This window comes from Octodon degus, unplaced genomic scaffold (genome assembly GCF_000260255.1).
Source record: "Octodon degus isolate 3935 unplaced genomic scaffold, OctDeg1.0 scaffold00058, whole genome shotgun sequence".
NCBI classification, from domain to species: Eukaryota; Metazoa; Chordata; class Mammalia; order Rodentia; family Octodontidae; genus Octodon; species Octodon degus.
Genome location: NW_004524634.1, coordinates 1,424,463 through 1,442,844, shown reverse-complemented (window position 1 = coordinate 1,442,844; position 18,382 = coordinate 1,424,463). Strand labels below are relative to the sequence as shown.

At 40.9% G+C, this 18,382-nt stretch overlaps 1 protein-coding gene and 1 non-coding gene across 12 annotated transcripts in view; both read left to right on the top strand.

Moving 5' to 3' along the window:
• The first annotated feature begins 5,491 nt into the window (after positions 1-5,491).
• On the top strand, positions 5,492-5,562 carry Trnag-ccc. The gene has a single exon. It is a non-coding gene; the product is annotated as a tRNA-Gly (tRNA).
• A 177-nt stretch (positions 5,563-5,739) lies between these two features.
• The window catches only part of Tia1 (TIA1 cytotoxic granule associated RNA binding protein), a 37,743-nt gene continuing 25,100 nt past the window's right edge, over positions 5,740-18,382 (top strand). For 7 of the 11 annotated variants that reach the window (XR_002821654.1, XM_023718371.1, XM_023718374.1 and 4 more), the window contains exon 1: positions 5,858-6,127. Coding sequence is in view for 9 of the 11 variants with exons in the window: in XM_023718371.1 (XP_023574139.1) it covers positions 6,102-6,127 (26 nt within the window). In the remaining 2 variants the exon portion in view is untranslated. Of the gene's footprint in view, positions 6,128-18,382 lie in introns of all 11 variants that reach the window. The other 4 variants (XM_023718372.1, XM_004634051.2, XM_023718376.1 and 1 more) reach the window with 1 other exon arrangement.

Genomic DNA, 18,382 nt, shown 5'->3' with positions numbered 1-18,382 from the left:
AAAGCTTTCACATAGTGTACAGTAGATCAAAGGTGCACTTCTACATTAGCCCTGTTCCCTCTGAAAAGAACTGCCAAGAATTTACTGTTGACCCAGTCAAAGTCTGGAGGTAGGCCTCCTATCTCCCAGCCTCTCTAGCAGGTGAAAAGGGTAACTGGGAGCCAGTTAACCCAGATAAGAGCCCATCAACAAACACAGACCTGCTGCACACAGACCAACTTCTGCTTCCTGCTTTTAATTTTTCAGTGCCCTAACTTCTGATCCTCTCTTCTCTTCTCTACTGCCTCAACCTCCCTATAAAATATCCAGTCATGCCACAATGAATGCAATCTTTATGTACTACAAACACGTACCAGTAATAAATAAAATAATAAATCTAAAATAAGTTAAATGTCCAGTTGTCACCTTTGGACTCATACAAATAGAGTTCAGTTTTCACTGGAATTTACACTATTGCAATATTACTGATAATAATGTTACTGATTAAAATATGTCCTTACCTTAACATACTGCTTTATTTATTGACAATAATCAGACTGAATATTCTGCCATGGTTCAGTTAATTTTTCTTTTTTGAAACTACCTTGAAGAAAATTATTCTCATAACTTCTTACCTCCTATTTCATTTTTTTTCTTTTTCTAAGTAGTCAAGCTGATACTTATCTTTGTTGCTCCAGCAGCACCAACTTGGTTGACCGTAGGCAATGGATGCTGAGGTAACAGGTGTGTCAAAGCACGGGTTGATACACCTGTCTCAGAGAGTCCCAGGTACACAGGGCAGGCTGGCTGCAGAACTCCCAGAACTCCCAGCACAGAGCGGGTCTCGTGACAGTGTTGCCACCTTTTCAAATCTCAGCATGGTACCATCCATGGACAGAACGATTCTGTTTGCAGACCTGAGATTTAGTGTCAGCTCACCACTGGGTTGCACCAGTCAACAAAGAACTAGTTAGGGGAATTAATGGGTGGCTGATCTCTAAATGATATTTATTATATTTTTTTTTGTTTTTATAGTACCAGGGATTGAACTCAGGACCTTGAGCTTTCCAGGCAGATGCTTATGCCACTGAGCCATATCCCTGGCCCTAAATAATATTTATTCTGTATGACAGACAATTCAGAGACAATATCAGAAAAGATAAATATATTGGACTAAATAAAATCTAACCATTTTTTGGTGACAAAAGATAGAATTTATTTATTATATTTGTTTATTTTTTGGTGTTTTGAGAGAGTTACTCTATCTAGCCCAGGCTGGACTTGAGCTCACTCTGGAGGCCAGGTTGGCTTCAAACTTCCTGAGATTCTCCTGCTTAGAGTGGTGGAATTACAAGCATAAACCACATGCCCAGCAAAAAGAAAAGAATTTTAAAAGTAAAATAGGGACTGGGGATAGCTGGGTCGTGTAAATGCCTGCATGGCAAGCACAAGGACCCAGGTTTGAACCCCAGAACTGCATGCCATACCACCACGCTGTGTAGTGAGACCCTGTACCAAACAAAGAAATAAAGGATTAAAAAAAAAAAGTAAAATAGTCAGGTGTGGTGGAGGTACATGTCTGTTGTCTTCGTTACTTTCTCTCTTTGCTGAGACAAAATGCCCAATGTCCAAAGTGAAGGGAGGAAAGATTAATTTAGCTCACAGTACATAGAGGTGTCAGTCCATAATCAGCTGGCTGCAGAGCAGGGTGGAATGGCATGGGGCAACCGTTCGCCATGGCAGAAGCCAGCAAAAGCAACAAGAGACCTTTTGCCCCTTTTATTTTATCCACACTACTGGGCTTAGAGCTGTACCAATTAGTGGACTGATTTAGTAACCACACAACCCTTAATCACATACTCTAGATTCCGCCATCTCTGAAAAAGCCCTGTGACTGCGTGGGGCTTTGGGGACACATCTAGACACAAAGTGTAACACCTGCAATCCCAGCACTAAGAAGGCTGCAGGGGATTGCCACACGTTCTAGCGAGAGAACAAGAGAGCCAAAGAGCAGGTAAGCAGAAAGAAAAGGAAACAAAGAACAACCAGATTGCGGTTAATACTGCTAACACATGAAGTCCTCTACCGCTTGATAAGCCGAGGTGAACTGTTTCTTCTCTCAGCTTTCACCATTTGCTCTGGTTCTAGCGCTTGTCGACAATGCCAAGACAGCTGCTGGCTCAGCCTGAGTCACAGTGCACAGGCACAGAAGGCTCTCTCTTGATGGATGGCTTGGACCCTTGGAAACCATCTCCTATTAAAAACAAAAGCTATCTCAGAGTTTTGAAGGCCCACAACTTCAGGAGAAAGAGAAAATTTGAATTTTGTTGGGCTTTTTTTTTTGGCAGAACCGGAGATTGAACTCAGAACCGTGTACTTGCCAGGGAAGCACTTATTCCAGTGAGCCATCTCCTTGGCCCCATTTTGTTGGACTTTTTTCCAACTGTACCAAAGGATGGTTGTGCCAGCATGGAGCACACCTCATTATTGTCACCCTTTAAAATGTTGGTAAGGTCAAACAGCCAAATGTAGAGGTTCATTACAGATTGATTCCCCCACCCCAAAAACATGCATAGGAAAAGTATTTCCACTAATAAGACAAAAGAATTGTAGTTAATCTTACAGACATACAAAGAGCTCTACAGATTAGTATGAAGTAAATAACTCAATATACAGCATTTGGGAGGCTGAAACAGGAGGATTACCACAAGCACAAGGCCAGCTTGGCTACATGAGCAAGTCCAAGGCCAGCCTGCACTACAGACTGGGATGTTGTCTCAAAATAAACACTCAATATAAATACAGACTAGGTGTATGAATGGTCAATTCACAAAAGAATAAGCATCAGTGGTAAAAACACAGATGAAGAGATACTGAGCCCTCTGTAAACTAAAGGAAGCAGGCAATATTTGTTATCGCTTATATTGGCAAAATGTAATAAGATTAATAAGATCTTAATGAAAATGGAAGAAGACTGGAGGAGGGCTCAGGGAGCAATTTGCAAGCATTGTTGGTGAGGCTGTGAATGACTATAGCCTTTATTTATTTAATTCAGTAATCTGTTGGGAATCAAACCTACTGAAATAAAAGGATCCATTTATAAAGACATACAAACTAAGACTGTGACATTATTTGCAGTAGAAAAAAAAAATTAGAGTCGTTTGAATGTCTGCTCACACCAATTACAGTAATATATTCAATTTATCAATGAGTAAATCATGGCTCACTCATACAATAAGCTATTTTGCAGCTACTAGTAAAACTTGGGCTGGGTATGTAGTTCAGTGACAGCAGGTGTTTAGCATGCCCGAGTCCCTGAGCTCAATCCCCTGTATCCACTCACGCGAAGAACCAAATTTCTATCCACTGCACTGGCAACATCCATTCCAGTAATTTAAGCAAGACAAGTAAGTTGTAAAGTGTGTCTGTAATGTTTGTGAAATAACTAAACATGCTAAGTCGTATCTGTATGTATGTGCGTCTGTGTGTATATAGGATAAAATGTAGGAGTTTACAGAATAATCTTTTCATATCAGTTACTGCAACAGGAGAACAAGAACATTTTAATCTGTTGTAATCTTTTCCTTGAACATGTATAGATTTCACTTGTAACAGTAAACATGTCTTACTTTTTTTTTTGAAACAGGGGCTTGCTATGCAGTTCCGGCCTGGAGCTCACTTAGTAGTCCAGGCTGGTCTCGAACTTGCAACAATCCTCCTGCCTCAGCCTCCCAAAGGCTGGGATTACAGGCATGCCCCACCACGCCTGGTTTACTTTGTAACTTAACATATTACTGTACTGAAAAATTACTGATGCTGTCTGGCAAAGCCAAGGTCCTGAGTTCAATTCCCAACACACAAAAGAATTACTTACGTAGGGGCTTGTTCAATGCCCAACGCTGGGGAAAAAAAAAAAAAAAAAAAAAAGCTTAAAAAGTTCCACATAGAGCCACACACAGAGGCGCACACCTGTATTCCTAGCACTAGGGAGGTTGAGGTTAGAGGATTGTCAAGAGTTTTGAGGCCAGCCTGGACCACATAGTAAGATCCTGGCTCCAAAACAAATATAAACATTAAAATAAAAAGGCCATTCATTCTATGGCATTTTATTTGGCAACAGAAATGGAGTACTGATAGGTGCTACAACGTAGATGAATCTTAGAAGCACAATGTTGAGTGAAAGAAACCAGTTTCAAGTAGCCACATACTGTATGGTTCCATTTATATGAAGTGTCCAGATTAAGCAAATCTGCAGGGTAAGAAAGATTAACAGGTTGGAGATTAAGGTGGGATGGGAAGTGAAGTGACAGCTGATTGGTAAAAATTCATTTTGTGGGATAAACATGTTCTAAAATTGATTTGTGTTAGAAAAGCTCCGAGTTAACTCAAAATCACTTTTAATCAGTGTGTCAAAAAGATATTAAAATACTATAAACTATTAACATTTGTCTTATCCTCAAAAGACTACTGATTGATATCTTTTTATATACTTGGAAGAATATCCAATAAATTCTGACAATCCCAAAAACAAAAATCCAAAATAAATCACATTTTGAAGGAACTAGTTTGAGGAGGATATCATGCTTTTGGATGTATAAATTCTTTTATTTTGAAAATATGTATTTAGCTGAGCATGGGGTTGTATGCCTATAATCTCAGCACTCAGGGAACCTGAAGCACGAGGATCACTATGAGTTCGAGGCCAGGCAGGGCTACCGAAGCAAATCCAAGGCCAGCCTGCACTGCATACTGAGACTATCTCAAAACAAATAAAAAACCTCAATAAATAATTAAATTATTAATTATTAAACATTATTAAATAATTAAATAATTAAAATCTAGATTTCACATAATTCGCTAAATTCAGTATGAAATGCACAGTGAGTACACTGACCCACATTTTAGAGACCTGATTCTGTCTCCTAAGAGAACGCTGAAGTTTGTACATCCACTGATGGATTTAAGACCGTGGCCAATTTTCAGGAGCAAGTATTTATTAAGTGCTTTTCAGTGCACATTCAATATATCAAAGACATACAAATATAAGGAAAAATCCAGTGTCTGATAATATTGTTCCAGCTCTCAGAGGCATATTCTTCTTACCGAAATCCTTAAGTCAAAATAAAATAAAATAGATTTTTTTTTCGGCACAGAAAAGCAGAAACACTTCTTTTAGTTCCATTGGGAAGGCAAATAAAAAAGAAAAACAGCAGAAACCATTCATAAACTTTATTTTTTATTTGTTTTTTTTTTAAATTTATTTTATTTCTGTGTGTGTGGCCAGCTCAGCCCACCAGGGGGCGGGGCGGGCTGGCATGTGGTGCTGGGGGACTGAACCGTGGTCCCTGTGTTTTGCTAAGCTTGTTCTAAGTAGGTGCTTTAGACCACTGAGCCATCTCACCAGCCATAAACTTTATTTTTAATGAATAAATAAATATGAATTTCATCCTCAAGCAAGAACTTGCGCCGGACCATAGTCCTAATAGTCTGTGGCGAGCCCACCTTTCCAAGAGCGCCGCTGGTGTAGTGGTATCATGCAAGATTCCCATTCTTGCGACCCGGGTTCGATTCCCGGGCGGCGCAACCATCTTTTCTTCCCTGCAAAACAGAAATCTTAGAATTGCATTTGAACCACGTTAGGCTATTTCTTCCTTGTGTTCCCAATTTCTTTGCATATTCTATTTCATTATTACTCATTAGCGAAGCATTTTTGGTTCTGCAGCTCTAAGAATCTCGACTGCGTCCTCAAGTGGTTCACTTTGCGCCTGCGTCGCCCCCCCCCCCATCCAGAGGAAGCGCGGCTGCGCAACAAGTGAAACTACGGATTGAGGCGTAGCCTGGCGGCGGCGGCGAAAAAACCCACGAGGCCGCTCTGCGCCTGCGCGGCCGGGTCACCTCGCTGGCTGCTCCCAGGCGCCCGGCTCGCCGCCATCTTGAAGCGGGGCTTCATTGTTCGCGCTGGGCCGGGCGTTGAAGTGTAATTGCCGCCGACGGAGAAGGCGGAGTAACCTCCGGTCAGCCGCGAAATCCCGCTATTCCTCAGCCATAGCCGCTCACACGATTTGGGAGGTAGTGAAAGGAAGGGAGCTGGACCCAGAGGCGCCGCCGCAACCGCAGCAGCCATGGAGGACGAGATGCCCAAGACTCTGTGAGTCTGGAGCAGCAGTGAGGGAGGCGGGATGGTGGTCGTCCCGGAGGGAGGCCTCGGCCCTGCGCCGCTCCCAGCCTATTGTTCTCCGTGGACGCCGCGCTATCGTGGTTCCTCTCCTTAACCCACGGCCGGATGCTCAGAGCCGAGACCCGGGCTGAGAGGACCGATGGAGGGAGCGAGGCGCAGCCCGCGGCAGGGCTCCCCGCGCCGCACCTGCACCCCGCGTGGCCGGGCCCCGCGCGCCCTCGCTCGCGCTTAGACCTGCAGAAAGACTTTTTAATTCAAACCGGTGTTTAGAACGCGGCGAAGCTGCCTTATGTGCGGTGCTCTCGATTCCCCCACACGCCTCTTCTTAGTCTTAGCCTTAATTTCATTTAATTTCCTCCTGACACACTGCCTTTCGTTTTCTTTGCTTTGATAGGATTTCTCCCCCCTTGAGACTTGAGGTAAACTTCATTCATGTATTTGCCAGCTGGAAAAAAGCCAAACATCTTTCTTTAGCCTCTCCTTGGCTTTCCTTCTGTAGCACCCCCGACCCTGGACCAAAAAGCCTAACCGGACACCCCAAGGATTTTCAAACTTTTTTAAAAATGAAATCTCACCCGGAGGATTAAATCTGCTGAGGGGAAGTGGATTTAATACAGGTTTATAGTCGCCTACAGCTCTTGATTGACAACTTACTGATCAAAGTTTTTATGAAGCAACCGTTGATAAATATTTATCAAGTCGTGAGAGTTTTTAGCCCTGTTAAATGATCTGAGCTTGGGGTGCCTTTGTCACGCAGCCTCCCCAACTGCATTCTTTGTTTTTCAAAGTAGTACTGTATTATTGGATGATCTTCCCTTTGTTGCATTTCTCGCAAACGATAAAAAGGGGAGCTTCAGTGTTTTTATTTGCTTTTAAATTTTATTTTGTGTATTTGAAATTTGCAACGTAATGTTTGTTACGGAATGCATACAGATGGTAAAGTGAAACAGATTTAACGTGCCCTCTCACATAGTTAACATTTCAATGAATTCTTGATCTAGCTTTTGTTTTTTATTCTTGAAATGTTGGCAGTTTGAAGACCCAGTGCATTAAAAATACACTTTTAAGGGTTTTAAAAAAATTTTTTTTTGATATCTCCAGATTGGAGTTCTGAAGTATGTGCATTTTTTCATCACCAAGTTTGTTTTAAGTTAATATTTCTAATGTATGAAGTTACAGTTACACTTTGTTTTCTTAGTAGTTTAAATACTTTGTTAGTTTATTTGAAGATCTGTTACCTTTGAGCATCTTTTTAATAAGAATGCAAAAGCGATTAGCCGGGCGCATTCCTGTAATCCCAGTGTGTGGATGGGGCTGGAGAATTGTGAATTCAAGACCAGCCTGAATTGTATAGCGAGACCCTGCCTCAAAAGAAAAAAAAAAAAAAAAAATCAACTGTTAAACATGACCTTTGTGTTTGGAAAAGTTGTATCTTTAAACGATTATTCCCCACCCCACCCCCAAACAAAACCTGTTAAATTCCTGCTGTTTATGGAAACTTGTTCCTCTTGTATCATAGCTAGAGGTGTGATAACATTGGGTTAAGCCCTACTCATTTTAAAATATCTTTACATTAAAATTATTATTCTGTAATATCAGAAACTGCTAGAACTATCAGGGGACTTAACTTTGTAGTACATGGATTTGACAGTAGCAGATAATGACAACTCAGCATTCTCACACCAGTCTACAAAAGCAGGTAGTTAAATAGTTCTACAGTGGAGTAAAGGGTCTAACTTTTGACAGGGAAAATAATGGAGTTTTGTTGATTCCTACTTATTGGATGCTTTGTATGTGCCAGGCTCTTTATTAAGTACTACACAAGCTCATTTAATTCTCATTAGAACTCTACTCGAATTTGTAGCCAAGAAAAAGCTCAGAATTTGACTAACCCACAGTCATACCCCTTTTTGGTCTTTATTTTGAAACTGTACTGTCCTTGGCTTTTAACTCAACACTAAATAATTTTGCCTTGTGTCCCTTACTAAAACACCCCATTTAAATTTTGGGAGTGCCTTTGGGGTTTTTTTTGGTGTTGTTTTCCTTCTCCCTAAAGTAGTCCATGATCTGGAATTTCCTATTACCTGCTTCCATTCCTCAGCCAGAACCCCAGTTCTTCCAGTCAGGCCCATCTTGATTGAGGGAAAGATTCCATTCTCTTTTAAGTTTGCTTGGCAGTATTTTTACTGTTGCTTGCTGTAATGGTTCTAGAAGTCAGAGGCTTTTAATTTGTGCTTAGCACACTATCTAGTTTGTGATCAGTGAGTAATAAATTCATTTAAAAATCTAGTACAATTGGTAGAAGTGAAATGAAATTTTGCTCAGTGTTGAGAACAAAATAGTCGGAATTTTATCATCACCTGTTTTCCTAAATGGCTCAGAGGAGATTTGCCCCATCTCAGAGTTCAGTAGCACCTTGTTCAGGATTCAGTTTCTTGTGGGTAATTCTTCACAAACATAGTCTAGGCTACTCTGTTACCCTTCTTTGGTGGCTGCTGTTACACTTCTGGGTTATCCTTCTCTCCCTACTTTTACTTTGCCATACAGCCTGTTTCTTTTTCTTCCTTTGATAAAACTTTGCTACATTAAATATATTTTGAGATTCAAGATAACAATTAAAAAGTTCAAACCTGTGTAGTGAGTGAATGGGTAATGTATACATGCTATTCTCATGTATAAACTTCAATTGTCTAAATGAAAAAATAAAAATGTATAGTGAATCTGATTTGGCCTTGGTCTTTAAAAACGTGATTTATTAATTAAAAGCTGCACACTAAACTTAAAAAAAAATGTTGGTGTTAGCTGATGATTGCTAATTCCCTCAGAGCCAGACATCTTAGTGTTGTTACTCTCAAAGGCATATAAGGCCAGTCATGATAGTCCATGTCTGTAATTCCAGCACCTGGGAGGCTGAGGCAGGAATTTCACTGAATTTGAATCCATCCTGGACTACATAGTGAGATCTTGTCTCAAAAAAAAGTCTGAGTACTCTAGAAATAACTATGTGGGGGCCAGGGAGATAGCTCAGAATAAGATCTTCCCTGGCAAGCACAAGGGCCTAGGTTCAAAATCCCTGGTTCAGCCAAAAGAAAGGAAGAAAATATGAAGGAACTATATGGTTATTGTGTAGCTTTCTCGTTTGCTGAGAATGTAGGTCTATAAATTATACAGCAACCTTAAAGCCTCCAGCTGAGTAATTACTGTCTAGTAATATAATATAGGTTTCTGTCACACTGTGTATATTTCATCTTATTGTCTACCCCCTCTCTTCTCCAAATGCCTTTGGCCTTGTAATCTGAATGAAATACCTATTTTGTGTTGAGTTGAATATGATTGTTCATTTTTAACTATAAATTAGGTTGCTGGGGTATATGTTACCTAAAGTGAAATATTTAATTATTGGAGAATACTTAAAATACTTCCAAATAACTATTAGTATGCAAGCTAGAAGCAGTGGTCCATACCTATAATCCTATTCAGGAGGCTGAGGTAAGGAGGACCACGAGTTAGCTCAGCTTGGACAACCTAGCGAGACTCAAAAATGAAAAGGGCTAGGTATATAAGCTCAGTGGTAGATCACCCCTGGGTTCAGTCACCAACACTGCAACAACAACAAAAAGCAACATTACAGTCATTCAGCAATATTTGAGAGCATATCCCACGGATTTCATTGTTCTTAGAACTGGTGATACCAAGATGTACAACAGGTCATTTAAGAGCTTACATTAACATGTCAGGGTTTTTTTTGTTTTGTTTTGCGGAACCGGGGATTGAACTCACACCCTTGTGCTTGCCAAGGAAGCACTTATTCCACTGAGCCATCTCCCTGGCCCCAATGATTCAATGTCACCTTCCTCCCCATCTCCTGGAACATGGTATTGAACCGAGGCCCCTGGCCTTGCCAGTTAAGCGCTTATTCTACTGAGCTATCTTTCTGGCTCAATATGTCAGGTTTTGATAAGGGCTATGGAGAAAAAATAATGCCAGTAGGGAGAATGGGAGACCATAATAAAGATCGTAAAGTCGCTTTGGTAAGTGACACTTCAGTAGAAAATTACAGGTGAGAGAGCCATGCATATAGTTGAGAGAGAAGCTTTCTTGAAGAAGCCAGTGGCCCATGCTTATTGGGTAACCAGAGGAGGGTGAAGAGTAGAAAATTGATTAGAATGAGGGAGCAAGGCTTAAGGGGAGATTTGAAGGGCTTCTCATCATACGTGGCCCTATGAGGACTATGTCTTTTATCTGGAGGATGATAGAACCCATAACAGAGGAGTCATGTCTTAATCGCTAAAAGGGCAAAGTAAAATAAACTTGGTCTGAGCAAAGGACAGAAGGGTGGCTTATATCTCAGTACTGGTAGAAGTGATAAGAATTGGTTAGATTTTGGATATGTTTTGAAAAATCTAGCAACAGGAATTACCAGTAGATCAGCTGTATCGTATGACACTGACAAATAGCAAGTGAGTCTACTTTAGAATGTACAGTATTAGTCACCTAAAATGTTAGTTTGTTGAGCTTGGCATGATGGCATATGTCAGCACTCAGGATCTCCAGGAGTCCAAGGCCAGTCGAATTACATAGTGAGACCCTGATTGAACAAAACAAGCAGGTTTGCTGCAAAATAGAAGTAAAAGTCTTGCGCTTGTATAGCCTTTGAGATTTACAGCTATAGAATACATTTGTTCAAACTGATTTCTGTGTGTGGTCTTAACTACAAATGAAAGATGTACTAGAGCCAGGTATAGTACACACCTGTAATTCCAGGTCTCAGGATACATAAGTAGGATTGCTCTTGAGTTCAAGGCCAGCCTATACTACATAACAAGGTCCTGACTTAAAAATAAAAATTAAAAAAAAAAAAAAAAAAAAGGCATGTACCACTACTGCCCCAGCCTCCAAGATTGTTAACAAATTGTTGTTAACAAGTATTAAGGGGACCTGAAATTCTATTTGTTTTAGACCTGTCATGTTTTTACTAGTAGCATTGGATCTCACTTCTTAGATACTACTTTTTAATGTATATTACTGATTTTGAAAAATTACAGAAAAGCTATAAAAATAGTGTAATAGTCAGATTTGCCTTATTTTGGAGACTGAAGCATATGATTTATTTGAAGACATGACATTTTAGGCTTAAATACTGCTTATTTTGTAAGAACAAGCTCAAGATCCTGAGTTCAATTGCTGGTACCAAAAAAACCCAAGGATATTCTCATGAGAATAGTGCAGGTCTTCCCAGAAAGCAGATTATACTGATTTATTATTATTATTTACATGTAGTACAGAGAATCAGACCCAGGTGTTTGTGAGTGGTAAACTCGTAGGCACTGTGCTTTCATTGAGCTGCATTCCCAGTTACAGATACAGTTTTTTTTTTCTTGTTTTGTTTTTGTTCCTCGAATGCCTTAAGGGCACTTTTGGCAGCTGGAGAGGTGTGAGGTTCGAACTCCAGCAACCTGAGGCTGACAGCTTTGTGGAAGCAGCCACTTAAAGGCCTGAGCTAAGGCCAGGCCCCCTACAGATACGGTTTTAATCAATACAGTTTATGTTCATATTTATCCAGTTGCCCAAGGAAGACATGCTGTTGTTTGAATGTGCATGTCCTGGGAGCGTGGTCCCTGGTGTGGCAATGTTAAGATGTGGTGGAACCTTTAAGAGATGGAACCTACTGAAGAATGGGGAGGTCATGGGGGTCAAGTAGTTCTTGCAAGACTGTTAAAAGAACAACCCACATACTAGGTGTCTTCTGTATATGGCTACTTCTTTTTTCACTTCTCCAGTGTGTTGTGATGTAGCCAGGGGATCTCATCAGATGCCAACAGCATGCCATTTGGACTTTGCAGTCGCCAGAATTGTGAGGCCACATCACATTTTGCTTTAACAACAAAACAAACTTGATATTTTCTAGTTCATTGTCTTAATAATTCTCTTCTACTTCTGTTTTTACTTTGCACTTTTGCACAAGATTGATAAATGATGTCAGATGTATGATAGTAAATGCTAACATAGGACAGTCCTTGCTATAAGCAAAGTGCCCATGGAGTAGCTAAAAAGATATTTCAAAGCTGGATATGGTGGTACACACTGTAATAGTCCCAGCTGCTGGGAAGCTGAGGTACAAGGGTTCCAAGTGCAAGATCAGCCATCAGCCTGGGCAATTTAGTGAAACCTCAAAATGTAAAAAAAAAAAAAATAGTGAGGCCTTGGATTCAATTCCCAGTACTGCCCTCCACCAAATATCAAGGGGCTGGGGATTTAGCTCAACAGCGCAGTGCCTGCCTGGCAAGTATGAGTTCCTGAGTTCAATTACTGGTACCACACCCCAAAAATAAGTATCAGGAAAAATAACTTAAACATAAAAAGAATATTAAAATATATTAGGCTCTCAGAATTTGCAGGAAAGACATGGAACTTGGCTTGGAAGACATTTAGGAAAAAGAAGACTATCACATGATCTTGCATCACATTATTCAGGTCGTGATCATAATCACCCCATGGACTATCCCAAGAAGGATGCTGCTACCATAACCACTGAGGGTGAGATGCCACAGCTTCCCTGGACATGAGGGTCTGGCTATTGTCACGGAAGTGAATACTTTTAATACCAAAAGTATTCTTTCCAGTGAGCTATGTAGCTTGCATCATTTTATTTTATTTTTTTGTCTCTTTGAGACAGTGTCTCACTGTTCAGGTGGGAAATGAGCTCACTTCGTAGCCCAGGCTTGTCTTGAAATTAATGATCCTCCTGCCTCAGCCTCCCAAGTGCTGTACCACAGATTATTTATTTTTAAACCTAACACACCCATCATTTGCATCTTTTTAAATTTTTATTGATTTATTTCTTGTTTTTTTTTTATGCTTTTGTTTTATAATCATGTATGAATGTATGTATGTGGTACAGGGTCTCACTATGCAGCTCAGGCGTTTAGTGATCCTCCTGTTTCAGCCTCTCCAGTGCTGGGATTATAGGCCTGAGCCAGTACCTTGGTTTCAGTGGCTGGCATGGTACTCCTAGGGCCAGCACAGTTGTACTGGGGAGCAAACCCTGGTTCTTGTGCTTGCCAGGCAGGCACTTAGACAACCGAGCTATCTCCTCTGCCTTGTCTTTGTTTTTTTAAAACAGGATCTTGCTGAGTTGTTAAGGCTGGTCTTGAAACCAATCACCGTGTAGCCCAGGCTATCCTTGAGTTCAGAGTGAACCTCTTGGCCTGCGAACCTCCTGCCTTATCAGCCTTCTGAGTTCTGAGACTGTAGGTCTGCACCACCGCACTGGCCCTTTTTTTAGGTTTTAATTTTTATTATTTTTATTTTTAAACCTAAAACTCAGGGGCCGGCCAAATAGCTCAGCGGATTAAAGCACCTGCAAGCAGGCACAGGAGCCAGGGGTTCAATCTCTGGGCCTGCTGTACTGGCCCTGCCCCCATGGCGTGCTGAGACTGCAATGGAGACTGGGCATGGTAGCACATGCCTATAATCCCAGCTCTTGGGAGGCTGTGAACAGGCAGATCACTACGAGTCGATCTAGTAGTGAAACCCTGAACTCCCTGTAGACACTTTAAAAATACAGAAAATAAAATTAAATTTTAAAAACCCTAAAACTCAGATTTTACTGAATTGCCCAGGTTGGCCTTAAATGTGGGATTCTCCTGTTTCCATTTCTCAAGTAGCTGATTGCAGACAATGTATCACTGTGCCCAGCAATCTGCTTTTAGAGCCTTCTCTATGAGGTCTGCGCCCAATACTACTGTTATCTCCGACCTGCCTTGCATCAAGTGTACATACTTTAGCTTAAGGAGGCCTACAAAACCTACGTGGCATTTTCAGCTTCTGTAGGCAGTCAGGCTCTGCCATAGTGATAATGTCTCTTAAAATAGAAAGGGATCCAAAAGGAAAAAAAAAACAATGATACATAAAACTTCAATCTGTACTTCAAATAGGAAATTCTTTAGCCTCAGAAACAAAATAGTATGACAAATTGGAAAAACTAAAACATTTATATGTAAAAATGAGGACAAACTGTAAACTGTAAAACATTTTTTATAGAGTGTAAGAAACTTGTTTACTTTTTCATTGAAAGTATCTTGGAGGGCCGGCCAAATAGCCCAGTGGATTAAAGCTCCTGCTTAAGCAGATGGAGGAGTCAGCAGTTCGAGCCCCAGGTCTGTATGCTGGTCCCGCCCCCAGGCTCTGCTGAGAAGTGATTGAGACTGGGCATGGTGGCGCATGCCTGTAATCCCAGCACTTGGGAGGCTGTAAACAGGAGAATCACTACAAATCCAATCTACACAGTGAAACCCTGTACACCCTGTCCTAACTACAAAAAACATGGGGGCCTGGGCCTAGCTCAGTCCTTTAAGTGGCTGCTTCCACAAAGCTGTCAGCCTGAGGTGGCTGGAGTTCGAACCTCACAACTCTCCCACTGGCCAAACGTGCCCTGAAGGCATGCGAGGAACAAAAAAAAATCCTTATTCTAACTACAAAAAACAAAAAAAAAGGTATCTTGGAAGGACTGGTAAGATAGCTCAGCAGACTAAATGCCTGCTTAAGCAAGTGCAGGGACAGGGTTCGATCCCTAGCACTACATGCTGCGCTGGCCCCATCCCTCAGGTATACTGAGCCTGTCAACAAGAGACCAGTCTGGTATGTGCCTGTAATCCCAGCACTGAGGAGGCTGCATAGTAGTGAGCCCCAATACCAAATACATTTTTTTAAAAAAGGAAGTATCTTGGATATAAAAAGAACGTAGGGGGCCAGCTGAATAACACAGCAGATTAAAGCACTTGCAAGCAGGTGCAGGAGCCAGGGTTCGATCTTGGGCCCTCTGTGCTGACCCCGCCCCCATAGTGGTGTGAGACTGGGCATGGTGGTGTACACCAGTAATCCCAGCTTGGGAGGCTGTAAACAGGCAGATCACTACAAGTCCGATCTAGTAGTGAGACCCTGTACACCCTATAGACCCTTCCCTAAAATACAAAAAAAAAAAAGATTTATATTTGGGGGGTACCTCAAACTATTTATTTAGCAAATAGACTCAGAAAGTAACATTAAAATATTTAGCTGGGCATGGTGGCTCACACCTGTAATCCTGCACTCAGGAAGGTGAGGCAGGAGAATTGCTGTGAGTTAAAGGCCAGCCAGCACTACATAATGAAACCTTATCTCAAAAAAATAGATGCTTATAAAAATTTGAAGTGAAATCCAGAATATTAATGTACTGGATCCAGTCCCCATGTTTGTTTACTTGCACAATGAAGAATAAGGTTTTAGCATCTGATTTCTTCGGTATAAAGCTGTTGTACTATATATGGTATTTGTAATTTATTGCAATGACGTCCAAAGTTGAGAGAGAGTTTTATGTGCAACTTCCTCTGAAGAGCCTATAGTTGCATATAGAGTTCATTGAGAAAGGTTCTAAGAGCTCATAGAGTATAACAGGCCCCATTACGTGAATGAATGAATGAATAAATAAATGTAAAGATAGTAATGACTATTTTGTGTGTTTGGTTTCTGAGACACTATACAGTTCAAGATGGTGTTGAACTTGAGATCCTCCTGCTTCTGACTCGGCCTCCCTAGTGCTGGGATTGAAGGCATGCACCAACAGACTGACACAGTATACTTCCCTCCCTCCCTCCTTCCTCCTCCCTTGTTTTGAACTACAAACCGTCACTAAGCTTTATCCTCAACCCATTTTTATTCCTCAGTCCAATTTTTAAGACCAGGTCTCACTTGGTTGCCCAGGCTGGGCTTCAATTTGTGATCCTACAGCCTTAGCCTCCTAGATTTCTGGGATTAATAGGCGTACGTCACTATGCCAGGCTCGGAATTTCTCATAGGGACAAAAGTTGGTAAGACTAGCACAAGTTTGTGGAGCTAGCACAGAGTTCTCTTGCAGAACCCTCACTCAGCTTCTCAGTGTTACAGCTTATACAACCATAGTACAAGATCTGAAATAAAAATTGGGCCAGGGATATAGCTCAGTGGCACAAATACCTGCCTGGCTAGCACAAGATCGTGAGTTCAATTTCCAGTACCTAAATAAATAAATAAATAAATAAATAACTTTAGACCATGTGGTAGCACTTGCATTTAGTTGCAACCCTCCGGAGGCTGAGGTGAGAGGATATTTGATCTCGGGAGTTTTTGACCAGACTGAGTAACATAAAACAAAGTGATATTGGTACAGTGGTGTAAACAGGGTTTATTCCAACTTCCCCACTTCTAAGACTTTTTCTATTCCAGAATCCAATGTAGAATACCACATTACATGTAATTGTCATGACTACTCTGCTTTGATACCTAAGGAGAGATTTTATAACCTTGACACATCTGAAGGGTACTGTTTCTCCACTCTACAGTGACTGCTTTTTCCTTAGGATAACCTGTTGGGTAGAAGTCTCTAAAGCCAACTCTTCTTCAAGAAGTAAAGAATTGAAACTTTTTTTTTTCAGTTCCAGGGATTGAACTCAGGACCATGTGCTTGCCAGGCAAGCGCTTATTATACTGAGCTATCTCCCTGGCCCTGGAGTTTCTAAATTCTATTCCCACCTGGTACTGACCCCCCAAAAAATTGATTAATTTTTTACTGTCAGTAGACATTTCTGCACCAGTCTTTCCCTCAATGCTTTTAACATAAGTCAACCCACTAGGGCTTATATATTGTTACTACTGTCCTCGTATGTTTATTAGCTAAACTTCTGTAAAGGAGAGCTTTTCCTGATTAACAGAGGCCATTAGATCACACTGTTAAGAAGTTCTACTGAGAAGGCAGGATAGATACTTCATTTTTTACCTAGTAAGGTTTTTAGAAGATGACCTTAATGTAGTAATAAGCTCCAGTGCTGACAAATTATGGTTGAGTCAATGTTCCTGATTATTCTCTGATCTTTAAATACTGTTTATTGCTTCTTAAGATTTTATTTATGTATCTAGTATAGGGTCTCACTGCACAGATTGGACTCATAGTGATTCCTCCTGTTTTCAGCCTCCCAAGTGCTGGGATTACAGGCGTGTGGCACCATGCCCATTTTCAGTCACTCAGAGCTCCCTGGAGGCAGGGCAGGCATGGCACTCCTGGGATCAAACCGGGTCCCTGCGCCCCTTAAGCAGGCGCTTTAGTCCACTGAACTATGTCACCAGCTGTGAATCCACACTTTATGAACATATACAGATATTTATTTTTCTGAAGAGAGAGGTTATACCATTCATCAAATTGCAATGAGAAACTAGTTATTAGGAGATTACAGAAATGGTAATTTTCTTAACTTTGTAACATACCTAAAGGTAATCATTTGAAAATCCTGTTTTAAAGACTATATCCTTTTTGGTTTATTTTATTTTTTATATGTCCTTTAAAAAAAAAAAAAACATCACTCGGTGGCATAGCACCTACGTGGCAAGTGCAAGGGGTCTTGAGTTCGATTCCTAGTACGAAAAGAAAACACAACAAGTATAAGCCTTTTAAATAAACCATGTTGTCTTGTAAAGCACTATTTATATTAGTTCTGTTATTCAGCAACTCAAATTATCTGGAATCGTTGTACCATATTCTCTTTCACTTTGGGTGAAGTAAAAGATTTTCCATCCTTGGAGCTGGAGAGATAGCTCATTAGAATAAGCACTTGCCTGGCAAGTGTAGGGTCCTGAGTTCAATCCCCAGCACCACAAAAAAAAGAGATTTCCCATCTTTTACGAGCATCTGCAACACCTGAAAAGCAATTTGCTTGATTTTTTTTAAGTTTGTTCATTACATCCCCATTCAGTTCCTCAAGCTGAAGTCTCTTCCCTATTTTCTCTTCATATCATGCCTAATAAATCTGCAAATGCCACATAAAAGAAAAAAACCAATTTGTTCATTGCATTACCAAAGTCTACATAAATTGTACAATGTTAGGAAAAGCATATGAATTAAAATCAGGAGAGGGCCAGCCAGATAGCTCAGCGGACTAGCGCGCCTGCTTCAGCCTGTGGCTGGGGTTCAATCCCTTGCATGCCATGTCAGCCCCGCCCCCAGGGCCTTCTGAGAGGGCGATTGAGACTGGGCATGGTGATTCACCGCACCACAACTGTAATCCCAGCGCTTGAGAGGTTGAAAACAGGAGAATCACTATGAGTCTGATGTTATATAGTGAGACCCTGTCCTAAATTCGTAAAAAAACCCAACATGCATTACGCATATAAGCTACACTGAATGTAAATAAGATATAATTGTTATATGTTGAGATA